Raw genomic sequence first — 16,024 nt, 5'->3', positions numbered from 1 at the left:
TTGGTTTTGATTTTGCATTGTTGTGTAGTGATAATGCCGATTGTAACTCACCTTGACCTTTGCTTGGCGAGGATTTAGTGAGATACAAGATTACATATAACAACAACATAACATCTAGAACCACTCTTCTCAACCCAGTCCTTAGGACAAATCCAACCAATTGGGTTTTCAGAATATTCACAAGGAATTTGCCTGAGATACATTTGCAGACCAAGGAGACAGGGCATGCAAATCAATCTCAAACATATTAATTGTGGATATCCTGAAACCCCAACTGGGTTGAGTAGAACTGATCTAGAAAACATCACAAATATACAACATACAGAGATTTGGGGTAGCAGAAAACAGTAAAACTGTAACATAGCAAACTTTCTAGAAATATTATTATATGAATTTCCTTCTCTATCACTAACGGGTGATCTTGTGATCAAACAGACAGAGAGTGCCAGGAGGCTTCACTATCTCAGGAATGCACTTTAGGGTCGACAGCATACCCGTTGCTAAACTTAAATTCTACAAAGAAAACTGTCTGTTGACCCTCAGGTGCATCCTTTTTCATATATACCTGAGGGTCAACAGACAGTTATATTTGTGAAGATGGATCAAATCTTGATCTTTCTGTGATCTCTTTAGATTGCAGTAACAGCTCAGTGGTTAGAAGAATGAACATAAAGAACATAAGCAATGCTGGGTCAGACCTGGGGTCCATCGTGCCCAGCAGCCCGCTCACATGGCGGCCCAACAGGTCCAGGACCTGTACAGTGATCCTCTATTTATACCCATCTATCCTCCTTTCCAGCAGGAAATTGTCCAATCTTTTCTTAAACCCCAATACCGTACTCTGCCCTATTACGTCCTCTGGAAGCGCATTCCAGGTGTCTACCACACGCTGGGTAAAGAAGAACTTCCTAGCATTTGTTTTGAATCTGTCCCCTTTCAACTTTTCCGAATGCCCTCTTGTTCTTTTATTTTTTGAAAGTTTGAAGAATCTGTCCCTCTCTACGCCCCTCATGATCTTATAAGTCTCTATCATATCCCCTCTAAGTCTCCTCTTCTCCAGAGAAAAGAGACCCAGTTTCTCCAATCTCTCAGCGTATGAAAGGGTTTCCATCCCTTTTATCAGACACGTCGCAGAGTTGCAGCTCTGGAAGTCAGGGTTTAAATCCACCCTTTTTCTTCTGATATAGGGTAGATAAAATACTGTTTCAGATTATATCCCATTGAGAAGGAAATTGCTCACATACTTAAGTATAATTCATCTTCAGTTCAGATTTAGAACAAAATCCTAATAAATTGAAAAAAAATCCAAATTCAATTATATGATTTGCCTTGCAACGTGCTGTGCCAGTGAGCTCCACAGTTTAAAACAAAAGGAGGTTGTACTTCTTCATACAAAGCTAAGTTAAACTTGCTGCATGATATTCAGCTAGTGGCCCTTGCTCTGTAGGAGACTTATTAATGTTTCCTCTTTATTCTCTCCACACCTTCCATTTCTTTATACATTTTTACTAAATCCCCTTTGTCATCTCTCTTCCAAACTGAACTCCTCGAGGTAGATATTCATAAGGGTAATATCCACTTTAACAGACAATTTTATCTGAATTTTCAGCCATCTTAACTTGGACTACTGAATACAGTTATAAATGTTAGACTCAGAAGTAACCTCAGAAAATACATACATTCACCACCCTTTCCACGAAAAAGTAACAGCCTCCTGGTGGAGGTAGAGGAGACAAAATGCATCTAAATATATTGAATCTCTAAGGGGGAGGAAGGTTAGACAGACATGATAGAAAAATGAAGGCCGGTAAAGAGCATATGGCCTATGTAAATGAAACAAATTATCTGGAGGCACAGAAAATTGGGACTACCTGGTTCATCAACCTCCCCCTAAAATACCTCACATCTCCACTTACCTTTGGGCAGAAAGCAGCTCCAAATCTTGGGGAATCCCTCAAGTAAGCATAAATTGTTTGGAAGTTTAAAAACTCCAAACTCTCAATTCTCCTTGTACACTTGTCAGGTGTACAAGATACAGGTACACTATGGATTTGTATAATGGTGTTCTTTTATTAACCTCCGAGGGGTAGGAGGGAGAAGGAGCTTGTCTGCCTTTTCTGACAATAACCATGAGGAAAGAATGCTTTGGACATAAATGAGTTGTAATTATTTAAATATTTTATTGATTTCAATTTGTCTTCCAAAGTGAATTCACCAAAATCCATAGTTTTACATTTTGGTATCTCAGAATTGCAGTTTCTGATCCTTTGTTTGGGGGGGGGGGGCAGAGGGGAAGGGGAACTAAAGCATCTCCTTGGATCCAGAGTTAGATTTCTGAAGTAATAACCAAGTGGGAGACTCGTCTTAACAAGGCCTGCTCCTCTTAGACACATGGGGCAGGAATTTCAAGAACATAGAAAAAAAACATCAGTATAGTATTAAAAATCCCAAGGGAAAGTATTTTTGTGAGTGTGTCTTTTAAAAATAATTCAATTACAAATACTGATGCAAATTAACAAATTGACAGTAGCCTTGATGAACACCACTATTGCACATTATTTTATACTAATTCAGTGTTTCTAATTTAAGATCCTAAAAAAAAATATCTACCTTTTATATGAAAATGTTTCCAAACATAGCATTTCATCAATTGTATCTAAATAATTTTTATCATAGTACTGAACACATACATCCAGGGCTCAAGATAGTAAAAAATGGGGAACAGTCCTGAAAAGAATTTGTAAGAAGAAGAAGGGAGAGGGGCTTAATCAGGCGATTTAAATGAGGAATGAATCCTTTATGGTCCCTTCGTCAATCAGAGGTAGTTCTAGTGGTTGGGTTAAGGCACAATGAAGGAGATGAGTGGAGCTATGCATTAGACTAAGGCACAACTAAGGAGGCAGGTAGGGTAGGGTAAGATCGATGGTATAGTACAAGTGATAGGGACAGGCTATGTTTAGGGAGGTAGATAGAGCTGAGTAGGACAGAGGACAAAGTACAGGATTAGTGTTAGGGAGCAGACTTTCTGAAGCCTGCAGTATTTAGTGTTCTAGTGAGGGTCACTGCTCCTTCTTCTTCTATCAGCTGAACATCAAGAGCATCCATAATTCTCAAGGAGTGGAGGAATATTCACATATTCAAGGACCCTGAGTTCTGGGAACCAAGTGTGCACATTCATGGGTTCCCTGCTCCTCAGAGCCCCACAAGAGTCAGAAAGCAGATATTCATCTTATCCTCGGAGCAGCCAAGGGTAACAGCACTACAAAAGAGCTCTTCAAGAGCTGAGAGGCATACCATAATGAGACCCTTATAAATGAGTCAGTGTCAACCCACTTCCCCAACCAATACAGAGCAATCTTCTCTAAAGGTTGCAAGGGGTAGAAGTGATTCAGGGTTTGAAGACTTAGCTGAAGGTTCCACAGGCTGAGCAAAGGCCTTGGCAGAGGTCCTGGTTCAAGGCGACAGAGGCTGGTCTCTGGTCAAATGGTGCTGCATGCTAATGTTGTAATCCAGTTCCTCCAGTTCAGAAGGTAGGGGAATTTCTAACTCCCCTAGATACAAGGACAGTGCGTCAAAGGAATCCTCCAGCTTTGAAAATGGTGGCCTGAGAAAAAAAAATGAGAACATTACAATTCTAAATAAGGTTCTAGTTAATGATATAGCAGTCACCCTCTTTCCCGTCTAGAAAGTCAAAAGTCCTTATACCACCAGCTTTCAATGGCTCTTAAACTGCTTCTTTTTCCCTCTAGCACTAGTACCAAAAGGATTTGTGACACAGAGAAAGAGTAATGAATAGGAAGGTGCAGTTAGGGGGGAAAAAAATAAGATATTTCACATGGGCACAGCCACAGGAGTATTACTTTAAACCAGGGGTGTCCAACCTGTGGCCCCATGAAGTATTTGTGTGGCCCCAGTCGAAGGCGATGCAGTGTTTTCCTCTGCTGCCCCCGAGTGTTTACTATCTTGCCAGCCCCCTCCTCTGTCTTGCTGCAGCGTTTGCACATTTGTGCGGCCCCAGAAAATTTTTTTTCGGCTAGTGTGGCCCAGGGAAGCCAAAAGGTTGGACACTCCTGCTTTAAACAGTTACATATTTGAATTCTTTGTCTCCTGCCAAATGCATGGAACCATATGGATAGTGAAATCACTACCTGCTCTCAGGCTCCAGGTCACAGCAGATAGTAGCCAGTGGGAAGAAGGCAGGGGGACAGTCCTTGGGCACAAACTTCTCCCAAAACAGCTTCACATTTAGGCCGAAGTCCAGTGTACGAGGAAGGCAGTCAGGATCAGCATACACTTGCCCAATTATCTACAGGCAAGAGAGGATAGAAGGTCAGGAGATGAAGACAAGCTTTAAAAAATGGTTTAGATAAGATTTTGGAGGACAAAATCCCAAAACTACTATTAGTAATTTAGACTTGAAAATTATTGCTTCTAGCAATGAGCTTGAGGGAATGTTTAATGGTAAACTACATGAACAGTATTTCAAAGTGGGGTTCCACAAAGATTCACATTAGCACTTCTCCTATTTAATATATATTTACAGTTTGCTAGATGCGGTTATAGAGGAGTTGGTTTTATTCCATAATTCATATGCAGATGATAGTCTCATATACTGGAATATCATCATTTGAATATCTAACCTGTGTTGCAAAGCAATCCAAAAGGCTTCTTTGGTCTGAGAGTGTTAAAGACTCAAAAACCAGCAAGTAATCCTAAATCTTTCTTGACTGGTGACAGGAGTATGCAAATCTTGCAGCCATCTACTTCTTACCCCCCCCCCAAAAAAAAAAAAACCAACCCAATCTCTATAATTCTTACCCCTAGCAAGGACCAAAATCCCCTGAATCTCTTCATCCATTTCAAACGACGCTAAACCTAAGGGAGCTACTAATTTACTTTTAAGAGTCAAAGTAGACAATCTCTTCCTAAGACTCAGCTAAAATATTGCCAGTACTAACCTCTGAAATGTTTTTCCTCTAATGCTAGATAATTACATTCCAAGCTGATATCAAGAACTACCAAATTCCACATTAGTGGACCTGACACTTAAAAGTTGTCCATGTATCTTCTGAACTTTTTAAATTCTTTATATCACTCTAGCTGGTTCATAGTTTACTTTATGATATACCACTTAATTCAAATAAAAAAAAATAAATCAGTTTACAAAAAATAAAGGAAAATCAATCAAATATAAGAGGGTAGACAAGTAGGAGAAAAACCAAGCAGTTAAACACAAAAGGAGGTAGGCCTAGATTCACTAAACTTACCATTCGTGTACCGATGGTTTTGCAAGCGTTTCCTGACCCAATTGTTCCCTGACCTGATTGACTAAACAGCTGTGTAATCAATCTCTGATCCGATCATGCAAATGAGGGGAAATTGCCTGTATAAGTAGGAAGGCAGCGATTCACTAAACAGAAGAAGGAACACCAATTGGGCTTGCCGATCCAAAAAGAAGAGACTACTGAGGACCAGTCACTCACGTCCTTGTAGACTGTTGTGCTCTCTGCCGCCCTGAAATCCTAGCCCTGAAATCCCAGTATAAAAAATAAAACCATCAAAACAAAACATCTCTCTTGTGCAAAAAGTGCAGTGCGAGCCCAAGGTTTTAACCCACGGGTTTAAAGCGGGGCTGCATTATGGCATGTTCTGTTTTGTAGTCTGGCTGCAAAGTGTATTCTGTTCCATTGAAATGATTCCTAAAGTCCACTCGTAGGGCCAGCAATGCAGCCACCTCTCCCCCTTTAGTTTTAACTTCAAGCTTGTGAGGAGAGCAAGTGCATGTGCAGATCTTATCTACAGACAAAGAGGATGGTCTGTGCATGCGTCTGGATCGCTCTGCAGCGATCCATGGGGTCACTGTAGGGCATGCGTCCACTCAGTTAATTTGCATGGGGGCTCTTTAGTAAATTGATCGCCCGGCAAGACTGGCCACGGTCGCCCAGATCGGTGAGTTTAGTGAATCTAGAGCTTTGTTAGTGTCATAAATGCTCAAGCAAGCAGGGAGAACAGGGGAGAAGGGAAGGATGTAAGTATGGTCATGGCCGATTTCAAGAGTGAGGGACACAGTTAAACTACCTGTGGAAAGGCCTGGCAGAAATATGTTTAAGGATGTTTAAAAAATCTTAAAAAGATGACAAGAGTCTAATGTCCAATGGAAAACACTTAAAGAGCATCTGGTGATGAGAAAGAACAATAAATTTTGTTTGGTGGAGCATAGTGATAGTGTATATAGAGATGACAGGCAGAATGAGAGGCCAGAAGCAAAAACATGAAATAAAATACTCATAACTTTAAATGGAATTCAATAAAGAATAGTAAGTCAATGCTCAGACCAGAGTAAGGGAAAACATGATCAAAACTTCTCTCTCAAAGGTAGTTTCAAAGCTGAATTTTGTATTAGCTGGAGTCTTCTTAATTAGGAGAAAGGGAGTCTTTATCACAACAGCTAGAATCAGTATATTTAAAAAAAATCCAGCAGTGCAGGGGGTTATATAATAAACCAGACTCCTTGCTTGTTTTTGTATACTGTGATGCCTTGGATTGGACAAAGGTTTATAATAGTGGAGGGGTTTAGGATTGTTCTTGGTGGCTGTTATATTACTTTGGGTAAAAAAATAAAGTTGTGCTATACCAAATTTAAAAAAAAGGTAGCTAGAATGGATGCACTTCAGTGTGCAAAAAAAAATTCTGAACTGATTAAATCTGAGCATGAAAAGAAAGTTGGTTAAAATCTTGGGATTTACAAATGATAACAATTTCTCTCAAAGGAAGAACAGGCCTAAAAAGTGAAATGAATGTGAAGCAAAAAAAAAAAAAAAGTAGGCCTCCGATTTTAATTTATTTCATATTTCTAGCCTGCCTACTAACTAGGTAGGTACAAAAAACGTATTCACATTTAGTTGCAATATAAGCAATTTGAGAGAAAGCCTAATTTGGAAGAGAAGGGAGACAGAGAGGGAAAAAAATGTGCATAATATAACTGAATATCATCACCATACATAAAAAATATAAACCCTAATGTGCTATTCTGGTAACATGTGTTTGACTATTTCTGGGTAAAGGTGACAGTCTCCAAAAATAAAAAAATGAGTTTAAATGAATTCAGTTAGAGCAATTTGCAATACAACAGTCCAAGCCCAATCCTTTTACATGGAGGTTACAGCTTACTGCAGGAGGATTTAACTTACCTCACAGAGGACAATCCCAAAAGAGAAGATGTCCACCTTCTCATCATAACTTTTCCCTGTTACACAAACACAATGTACTAGTGTCAAAAATTTGCAGCACAAAACCCCACATGGAATGTCCTCCTACCACACAGCCTAACCCCTCATCCCTCATGCCCTCCTGCCATCCTTGTAAAATAGCCTCATCTAAAATCCTTCCTCCTTCCCCAACATTGGGCATCCCAATACTCTGTCTTCCTTATCCTCCCTGCAGCAAACACTGCATTCAATGAGGTCCCTTTTCCATGGTATATAACCCATAATAATTCCCTCCCCTAGAGTAAACAATCAGTACATGAACACTACTTTCCCTATATTGTCCTCTATCCAGCATGTACTACAGAGCTGCACAGGAATGGGGAATCTTTCAGGGATGGAAATTGTTCTGGGATTCCCATGGGACTGTAGTCAAAATTAGAGAATGACACGGTGGCTATTACCCGTGGCTAGCCACGGGTAACCTGCCAAAATGGTGGGAGGGGGGAAAAAGTGTTCATTGCGGGCAAGTGGACAAGGCCATCCACCGCCCCGATGAGCAGTGAATGGCCTTGTCCCTGCAGTTAAGGGAGGGAACGTGTGCGGTCACCGATCACGCGCGGCCCCCTTTTTACCTACCGGCTGAATCTATCTATCTCTCTCCCTACCCCTTACCTTTGCGGCACGTTTTAAGTTTAGAGTAACTTGCTCAAGCCACCAGAGCCTGCCTGCAGTCGCGTGCGTCTGTGGGCAAAAGCTTCTCCTCCAACCAACTTCCAGCTGCATCAGAGGAGAAGTTTCTGCCCACAGATGCACACGACTGCAGGCAGGCTCCAGTGGCTTGAGCAAGTTACTCTGTAAACTAAAAAACGCGCAGCGAAAGTAAGGGGGAGAGGGGGAGATGCTCGGACCATGCGTGGGGTGCTGAAGGGCGGTAAGGTGGCAAGAGGGAAGGGTGGTGGTAGAAAGGAAAGGAACAGACGCTGAAGGGACATGGGGAAGACGCTGAAGGGACATGGGGAAGACAGAGTAGGAAGAAGACACTGAAGGGAAATGGGGAACAGAGAGTGGGAAGAAGATGCTGAAGGGAAATGGGGAACAGAGAGTGGGAAGAAGACGCTGGAAGGGAAGAAGACAGAGATGCCAGACTATGGGGGGAGTGGAGGGAAGAAAATGGGTGCCAGATCAATTGGGGGGGGGTCAAAGGAGAGGCACAATAACAGAGCAAATGGAAGATGCAGAGAGAAGACAGATAGTGGATGGAAGGAATTGAATGAGAAGATGAGGAATGCAGAAACCAAACAACAAAGGTAGAAAAAAAATTTTCTATTTCTTTTCTTTTTTTTTTTTGCTTTAGGATAAAGTAGTATATTAGTTGTGTTGATAAAAATTTATAAACAAAGCCCTGCCAGCTGAACATCTCTTTCTCTACTTCAGCAGCCAGAACTTTGATTTATAAGGAAGGAATAAGCTAAATATTGCAGTACTGAGGCTTGTATGGATGCTGCGGGGACAGTAGTCACAGGGACCAGGCGGTGACAGGGGTCGTGGGGACAGGGTGGTGACGAGGACAAACTTTTCCCCCATGTCATTCTCCAGTCAAAATCTCTAGCGATTCCAGAATCAGGCTTGAAATGCATGGAGAAAAGCAATTGGGGTGCCAGAATGGGGGCATTGCCCAGAGAAGCCATAGAACAGAGTGAGGCTTGGAGCACTCATTGATTGAACAGTGAATACAATCCAAAAAACATAAGATGTTGTTGGGTCTGGAAGGAAACAGAGCAAGTAAATAATAGCATCAGTATGGGTAGGGATGGAGGAGATCTTAGAAGGCATGGGTGGGGATGGGTTAGATGGGGAAAATTTCTGTTTCCGTTGAACTCTCTCTCATATAAATCCCACCAGCACTACCCCTTTCCCACAGTATAAAACCCTGTTCACTGCAATACGAGTTCAGCGAGTGCTCTTGGCATGGGACTTAAATTGATTGAGTTATACCAACCTACCTGTCTAAGTTACACCATATTTATAAGTGTTGAACGACAGAGGGAAGGGATGGGAGAGGGATTGGGGGGGGTAGGGGGGTATTTCAGGTGGGAAGGGGGTGGTTTGGTTGGGCCATGAAGGATATAAGAGTACAGTCCTCCATGGATGGAAGGTTTCATTTGTATAATATCGCTTGTTTCTTTGCCTATGTTTGTGGTTGTTTATTGCTAATAAAAAGATTTGAACATAAAATTGATTGATTGAGTTAGAAGCTGATTGAATGGAAGGTAGCAAAGGGTAGTGCTAAATCGGAATTTACTCTGAGGAAAAGGTTGTTATCAGCAATGTGCTGCAGAGATTAGTTATTGGTACGGTTGTTAACATTTTTGTAATACTGCCAAAGTTTGGTAAGGCTTGCTGCCTTGCAGATAATCCAAATTTTCAGTAGGGTAGACAGTTAGTTATTTTATTCGATATACTGCAATTATAAACAGAAATTGTTAAATCAAAGCAGTTTACAATAGTAAAAACAGGAATAAAAACCAATTATAAAACTAAAAATAAAACAATCGGGGTAAAAACCTAGACAATGTAACAAGCAAGACACAAGTAGGTAAACAAGGAAAGGCAAAATTTACAGTGTAATATTGGGAAACTACATTAAGGAAATCAACAAAAGGAAAAAGAATAAAGAAGATAAAAAGGACGGTAAAAGTGATCATAAAGAGCACAGAAGGAAAACCTATAAAGAGGATGATTCAAACGCCTTTAACTGTGATTTGAAATTCTTAAGGGATTTTTCCAACCCTAAATACAGTAGTAGGGAGTTCCAAAAAGTTGGGGCCATGACTGAAAAGCTAGAATCCTGGGTGAATGTCAAGAAACATCTGCCAAATAAGACTGGTTGGGTAATTATATCAGCGGAGCCATGCTGTCCTATAGCGCTTTTAGAAAAGAAATCAAGACAACATTTGACAAATTTATCTCTTAATCTGTGCTTTCATTTTTAACATAATTAATTTTATTCCATTAATTTTAAATTTTTAATGTCTTTTTTGTTTTTGATTCTTTATTCCTTTTTGCATATTACAAGTGTAGAAGATAAAATCATATGAACTTATAAATACACACTTGATTAACTCTCCTATAACACTTTAAATACATTTCATTACAAATTAATATTCTATAATATTTTGAATATTATGTAATACACCTAATATTTAAACTATTCTTATTGAATAGAAAACCCTCCCATCCCATCCCCTCCCAACGCAGAATTACATACAAGTACCATTACAAGTACCATTACAATGGTATATTGATATATTATGAGATAATAAAAATAACCCCCCCCCCCCCCATTTCCCCTCTAATCAAATATCTTACCTTGGGAAAAAGTTATCATTCATTACAAAAATCTGTTAATGGTCCCCAGATCTTCTGAAATTTACAAAAATATCTTTTTTGTGTTGCAATTGTACGTTCCATTTTGTATATATGACATACAGAATTCCACCAAAAGTTGTAATTTAACCTGTCATAATTTTTCCAATTGTATGTTATTTGCTGAATTGCTACACCAGTCAAAATAAATAAAACTTTGTTGTTATTTGATGAGATTTGACTCCTTGCTCTCATTGTCGTTCCAAATAAAATAGTATCATATGTCAAGGCTACCGGGTTTTCCCAACATCCTATTTATTTGAGGCCAAATTGATTTCCAAAATAATAATATGAATGGACAATAGAATAAAAGATGATCTAATGTCCCAGCTTCAAGATGACAATGCCAACATTTATTAGACTTAGAGCTATCTATTTTTTGTAAACGAACAGAGGTCCAAAAAGCTCTATGCAAAAGAAAAAAACATGTTTGTCTCATAGATGCTGACACTGTACATCTTAACCTCCAAGACCAAAGTCGTGGCCATTGAGATGCATTAATTTGATGCTTAATCTCAATGCTCCAAATGTCTCTAAGACCATTTATTGGTTTTTTATTTACAAATCCAGATATTAATTTATACCACTGTGCGGCACTATGACCCATAGAATCCATCTGAAAGCATAAGAATTCCAGACTATGATAATTATTAAGATTTTTCCATTCAGGGAACCCTACCTGAATGGCCTGCTTCAATTGCAACCATCTAAAATATTGCGATTTTTAATGTATTTTTTATCATAATAGGTTGTGTTGTATTCATTTTTTACTATTTTGTATTTCACTGATTGTTCAGTTTTTTTCTCTTTTGTGGAAACAGCCTAGAATTCTTCTGATTAAGGCGGTATAGAAAAAATAAAGTTATGTTATGTTATGAGTAGAACACAAGTTATTACTAAGCAAATAGGGAATCGGAAAACAAGACAAGAAAGAGGGAAGCCCAGGGGACTGAATCTGAAAGGTAAGAAAGTTATATTTAAATGATATTCTGTAGGCTATTGGGAGCATATGTTCAGATTTGAGCAAAGGAGTGATGTGGTCAAATTTTGAATGGCAATAAAGTAAAAGAGAAGTGTTTTGTATTAACTGGAGACGACGGAGCTGATACTGAGGAAGTCCTGCTAAAAGAGAATTACAGTAATCATCTTAGAAAAGACCATAGATATCTGCATGGTTTTGATGGGGAGCCAAAATGGCCAACAGTGTCTAAGAGGAAGGGGGTCTGTGAGGGCCGTGGTCCTCGCTCATTCCTCGACCCTGATCCAGCAGACAATCCTTCAACTTCTGGAAACAACTGCTGCCAACCCTCAGACCGAAAATCAGGGGTTGGGTTCTGCATTAGAGTTGAGCATGGGAGAGCTCAACTCTGAAGAATGGGAAATCTGTCACCCCTAACTTTCAACGCGTCTCGTTGTCCAGCAGAGGTGTGCAATCTGGAGTCAAGCCTTGGGAGATTGGAGGAGAAGACCCTGGAGCTGGCTATGGAGGCAGTGTCTACTTCAAAGAAATTGCAGATAAGAGGAGAACATCGAGGCAACTGGAAACCTAGTGCTAGAATCTGCAATAACTCTGGGGACTCTTCTTGTGACTATAAAGAAGTTATATGTGACGGCTGGAAAGACTGCTACTAAATTGGTCATTGGTCATAATAAAGAGATTAGGTTCTTACCTTGCTAATATCTTTTCTAGTAGATAGGTGTGTCATTCTGGATGGACAGGTATTAATATCCCAGTGCTCACAAGCCATGCAGAAAGAATCTACTCCATCTTTTGAATCCCCTCCTCCTTCACTAGACGGTTCTATTGCCCCCTTCAGTTTGTACCAAAGCAGGCGATAGCCCCATATAGAAACACATGTGGAAAAGGGGTACGGGGAAACTCCCTGAACTACAATTCTGTTCTGAAAACACAAACAAACATGTTAAACATTGCCATGGAACAATAAAAACAGCAAAACAAATATGCCAAACAGAAACCTTTATGGAGATCAAATAATACCCCAATGAGTTATGGCAATAGATAATTTTTCATAACCCTAAGGTCTGACTGACATCCAAAATTCCAGTTTTGACAGGGCGGAGCTCCAGAATGACACACCTATCTACTAGAAAAGATATTAGCAAGGTAAGAACCTAATCTCTTTTTCTAGTACAATAGGTGTGTCATTCTGGATAGACAGGACATACAAATGCATTTCCAGAAATTTAGGGCAGGACCACTGCTCCGGCGTGTAACACTGAGGACCCAAAGGTGGAGTCCTTCCCAGAAGCTTCATCCACTTTGTAAAACTTGGAAAATGTAGAGTGAACCAGGTTGATACCCTACAAATCTCCTGGAGGGGAGACTGTCCGAGCCTCCGCCCACAAAGAAACATACCTCTATGGATTGGTGACTATTTTCCACAGGTAATATATGCTGACAAAATAACCCTGCAGATCTTATTATGCATTTAGAAAGGTGATGAAAACTCATTTGTTTGAAAGATTTGTACATTAATTTTTATAGTTATTTTCTTTGATGTTATTGAAATGTATTCTCCGACTCTGTATTTTCACTGAAATGTAACAGTTCTTTTGATGTGAACCGCCCAGAACTATTGGTTGAGCGGTATATAAAAAAATAAAATTATTATTATTATTATTAAAAAAAAATTATCTGGAGACTGTGTCCTTGGAGGCTGGTGCACTGTGTCTAGCCTGACTAGAGAGCACAAAAAGATGGTCAGATATCTTGAGGTCACCAACGAACTCAGGCTAACAGAGAAGCACTCTTCTCGCATCCAACTTTGTCAGAATCCAGTCCTTCTTAGAACCTGTGGACTGGAACACCAGCAATCTGACTTCTTGATTGACATGGAAAGCCAAAACAACCTTCAGCAAAAAGGATGGAATGGTGTGCAAATAAACTCCAGCCTCTATTAATTTGAAGAAAGGCTCTCTAAAAGAAAGAGCCAGTAGTTCCGAGACTTCTCGCTAAGGTAATAGTCACAAGAAAGACCATCTTGAGTCATATCCATCAAAGATGCTTCCTTCAGTGGCTCGTGTGGAGCTTGATTGAAGCTTTTCTAAACCACATTAAGGTTCCATGTAGGGAATGGGCATTTTACCAGGAGTCTGAGACACAGTGCCCCTTTTAGGAATCTGGCTATGTCTAGATCAGTGGTTCCCAACCCTGTCCTGGAGGACCACCAGCCAGTCAGGTTTTCATGATAGCCCTAATGAATATGCATGGAGGAGATTTGCATGTGTTTCACCTCCATTATATGCAAATCTCTCTCATGCATATTTATTAGGGTTATCCCAAAAACCCGACTGGCTGATGGTCCTCCAGGACAGGTTTGGGAAACACTGGTCTAGATGAGATGCCAATGAAACCTTTTGGTTTCGAACCCTGAAATAAAAGTCCCACCACTTTGACTCTTGAGACCTTCCACTGTAAGCCCCTTGTCAAGGCTAGTCTAGAAGAAAGTTACACCATGGAGATCGGAGCAGAAAAAGGCTCCTCCTTTTCCTTAATGCACCATTGCTGGAAAGTTTCCCATGCCTTAGTATAGGAAGAAATTGTCTTAGGCTTTTTGGATCTGAGCACAGTAGCAATGACTACCTCTGAGTATCCCTTGCACGCTAACACTGTGCACTCAAAAGCCATGTCATAAGAACAAAGCGATCTAGATCTTCTATAACCACTTGTCCTCAAGAAAGAAAGTCTGGTTGTACTCGTAGTCTCAGTCTGTCTGAAGATGCATTAGGTCTGCAAACCATGGTCTGCGTGGCCAATCTGAAGCTACAAGAATGACTGCTCCTCAAAGGCTTGCAATCCTGTGGAGAATCTGGCCTATCATGGACCAAGAGCTCGCTCTTTGGCCATGACAAGACCGGTGCTTCTGAGCTTGGATCTTTGACTGAAGAAATTGTTCGTCTTCCTGTTTCATGCCGTTGCCATCAGATTGAACATTGGTTGACCCAAGTGATGAACAATGGCTTAGAAGGCTGCTACAGTCAGAGCCCACTTGCCCGGATCCAGTGTCTATCCATTCCCACTAAATGTGCCACTGAGAGAGCCTGAAGATGACGCTCCACCCATCTGAACAGCAAGCGAGCTTCCAGACTCAGCTGCGCCACTGCTGTAGTACTGTCCAAGAAGATGAGAATCATTTGTCCCTCCAGACTCTTCTGCAGTCTCTGCAAAACCAGTCGAATGGCTCGAAGTTCTAATCCGCTGATCGACCACTTCCTTTGGGAGGCCGACCAATGCCCCTGGATCAGATGCCCATTGCAATGAGCCCCCCCCCCCAGCAAAACAGGCTGGCATCCATTGTCACAATTGCCCACAAGGCTATTTAGAGGGTCATTCCCCTTGACAATGCTTGTGGGTAGAGCCATTAGTCCATAATGGCCTGGGCTTCTGGAGTCTACGGCAGAGACATCTGCAAGGAATCCGATTGAGGTGGCTACTGCAATAGCAATGTGTTAGGGAGAGGATACATGTGAGCCTTTGTCCAGGGAACCGTGTCTATTGTGGCTGCTATGGAGTCTAGCATGTGAAGGTAGTGCCAAGCAGATGGAGCTGGTTTGGCCAGCAAGCTTGCTATCTGTATGTAAAGCTTCTGTCTGCATGCCTCTGGTAGATAGACATGACCTTCTGCCGTGTTGAAGAAGATTCCCACGGTATTTCAGGGTTTGGGATGGAACCAGATGGCTCTTTCGGAAACTCACTATCTAACCCAGGCTCTGAAGGACCCGGATCACGTGAGCCACTGCTTGTTCTTCTTCTGGGAATGACAGAGCTCTGATCAGCCAGTCATTCAGGTATGGATGAACCTGCAAGCCCATCTTGCGCAGATGGGCAGCTACTCCCACCATCATCTCGGTGAACATGCAAGGTGCTGTCACTAGCCCAAAAGGGAAGGGCCAAGAACTGGTAATGGTTTTCCAGGACATGAAAACTCAGCAACTTTCTGTTGTCTGGAAATATAGGAATGTGCAGGAAGGCCTCTGTCAAAACCAGAGAGGCCAGAAATCCCTCTGGCATTACCACCGCTATGACTAATTGTACTTATCTCCATGTGAAAGCGCTGAACTTTCAACATTGCACTTTCAGCACTGCATTGACATGCGTAAGATCCAGAAAGGGTCTTCAATCATCTGAACCTTTCTTGAGCACAACGAAGTATATGGAGTATCTGCCGAAGCCCGAATTTTTGGGCGGCACAGACTCTATGGCCTGAATATCCAACCGTCTCTGAACTGTAGTCTCAACTTTGCATGCTTTCTCTTGTTGCCACGTCGAGGAGTTCACAAACCAGTCCATCAAAGGCTGTGTGAATTCGAGTTTGTAACCGCTCTGAATATCTCCAGTACTCAATGATCTGATGAGATCTGCGCCCAGG

At 41.1% G+C, this 16,024-nt stretch overlaps 1 protein-coding gene across 1 annotated transcript in view; it reads right to left on the bottom strand.

Moving 5' to 3' along the window:
- Positions 1 to 2,156: 2,156 nt before the first annotated feature.
- Positions 2,157 to 16,024, bottom strand: part of LIMK2 (LIM domain kinase 2) — a 58,848-nt gene continuing 44,980 nt past the window's right edge. The window contains exons 14-16 of the mRNA XM_033955647.1: positions 7,191 to 7,246; positions 4,149 to 4,306; positions 2,157 to 3,604 (exon numbers count right to left, since the gene is read on the bottom strand). Of these exons, the coding sequence (XP_033811538.1) occupies positions 3,454 to 3,604; positions 4,149 to 4,306; positions 7,191 to 7,246 (365 nt within the window). The 3' untranslated portion in view covers positions 2,157 to 3,453. The remainder of the gene's footprint in view (positions 3,605 to 4,148; positions 4,307 to 7,190; positions 7,247 to 16,024) is intronic.

Source organism: Geotrypetes seraphini, chromosome 8 (genome assembly GCF_902459505.1).
Source record: "Geotrypetes seraphini chromosome 8, aGeoSer1.1, whole genome shotgun sequence".
NCBI classification, from domain to species: Eukaryota; Metazoa; Chordata; class Amphibia; order Gymnophiona; family Dermophiidae; genus Geotrypetes; species Geotrypetes seraphini.
This window is presented reverse-complemented; position numbering and strand designations above follow the sequence as displayed.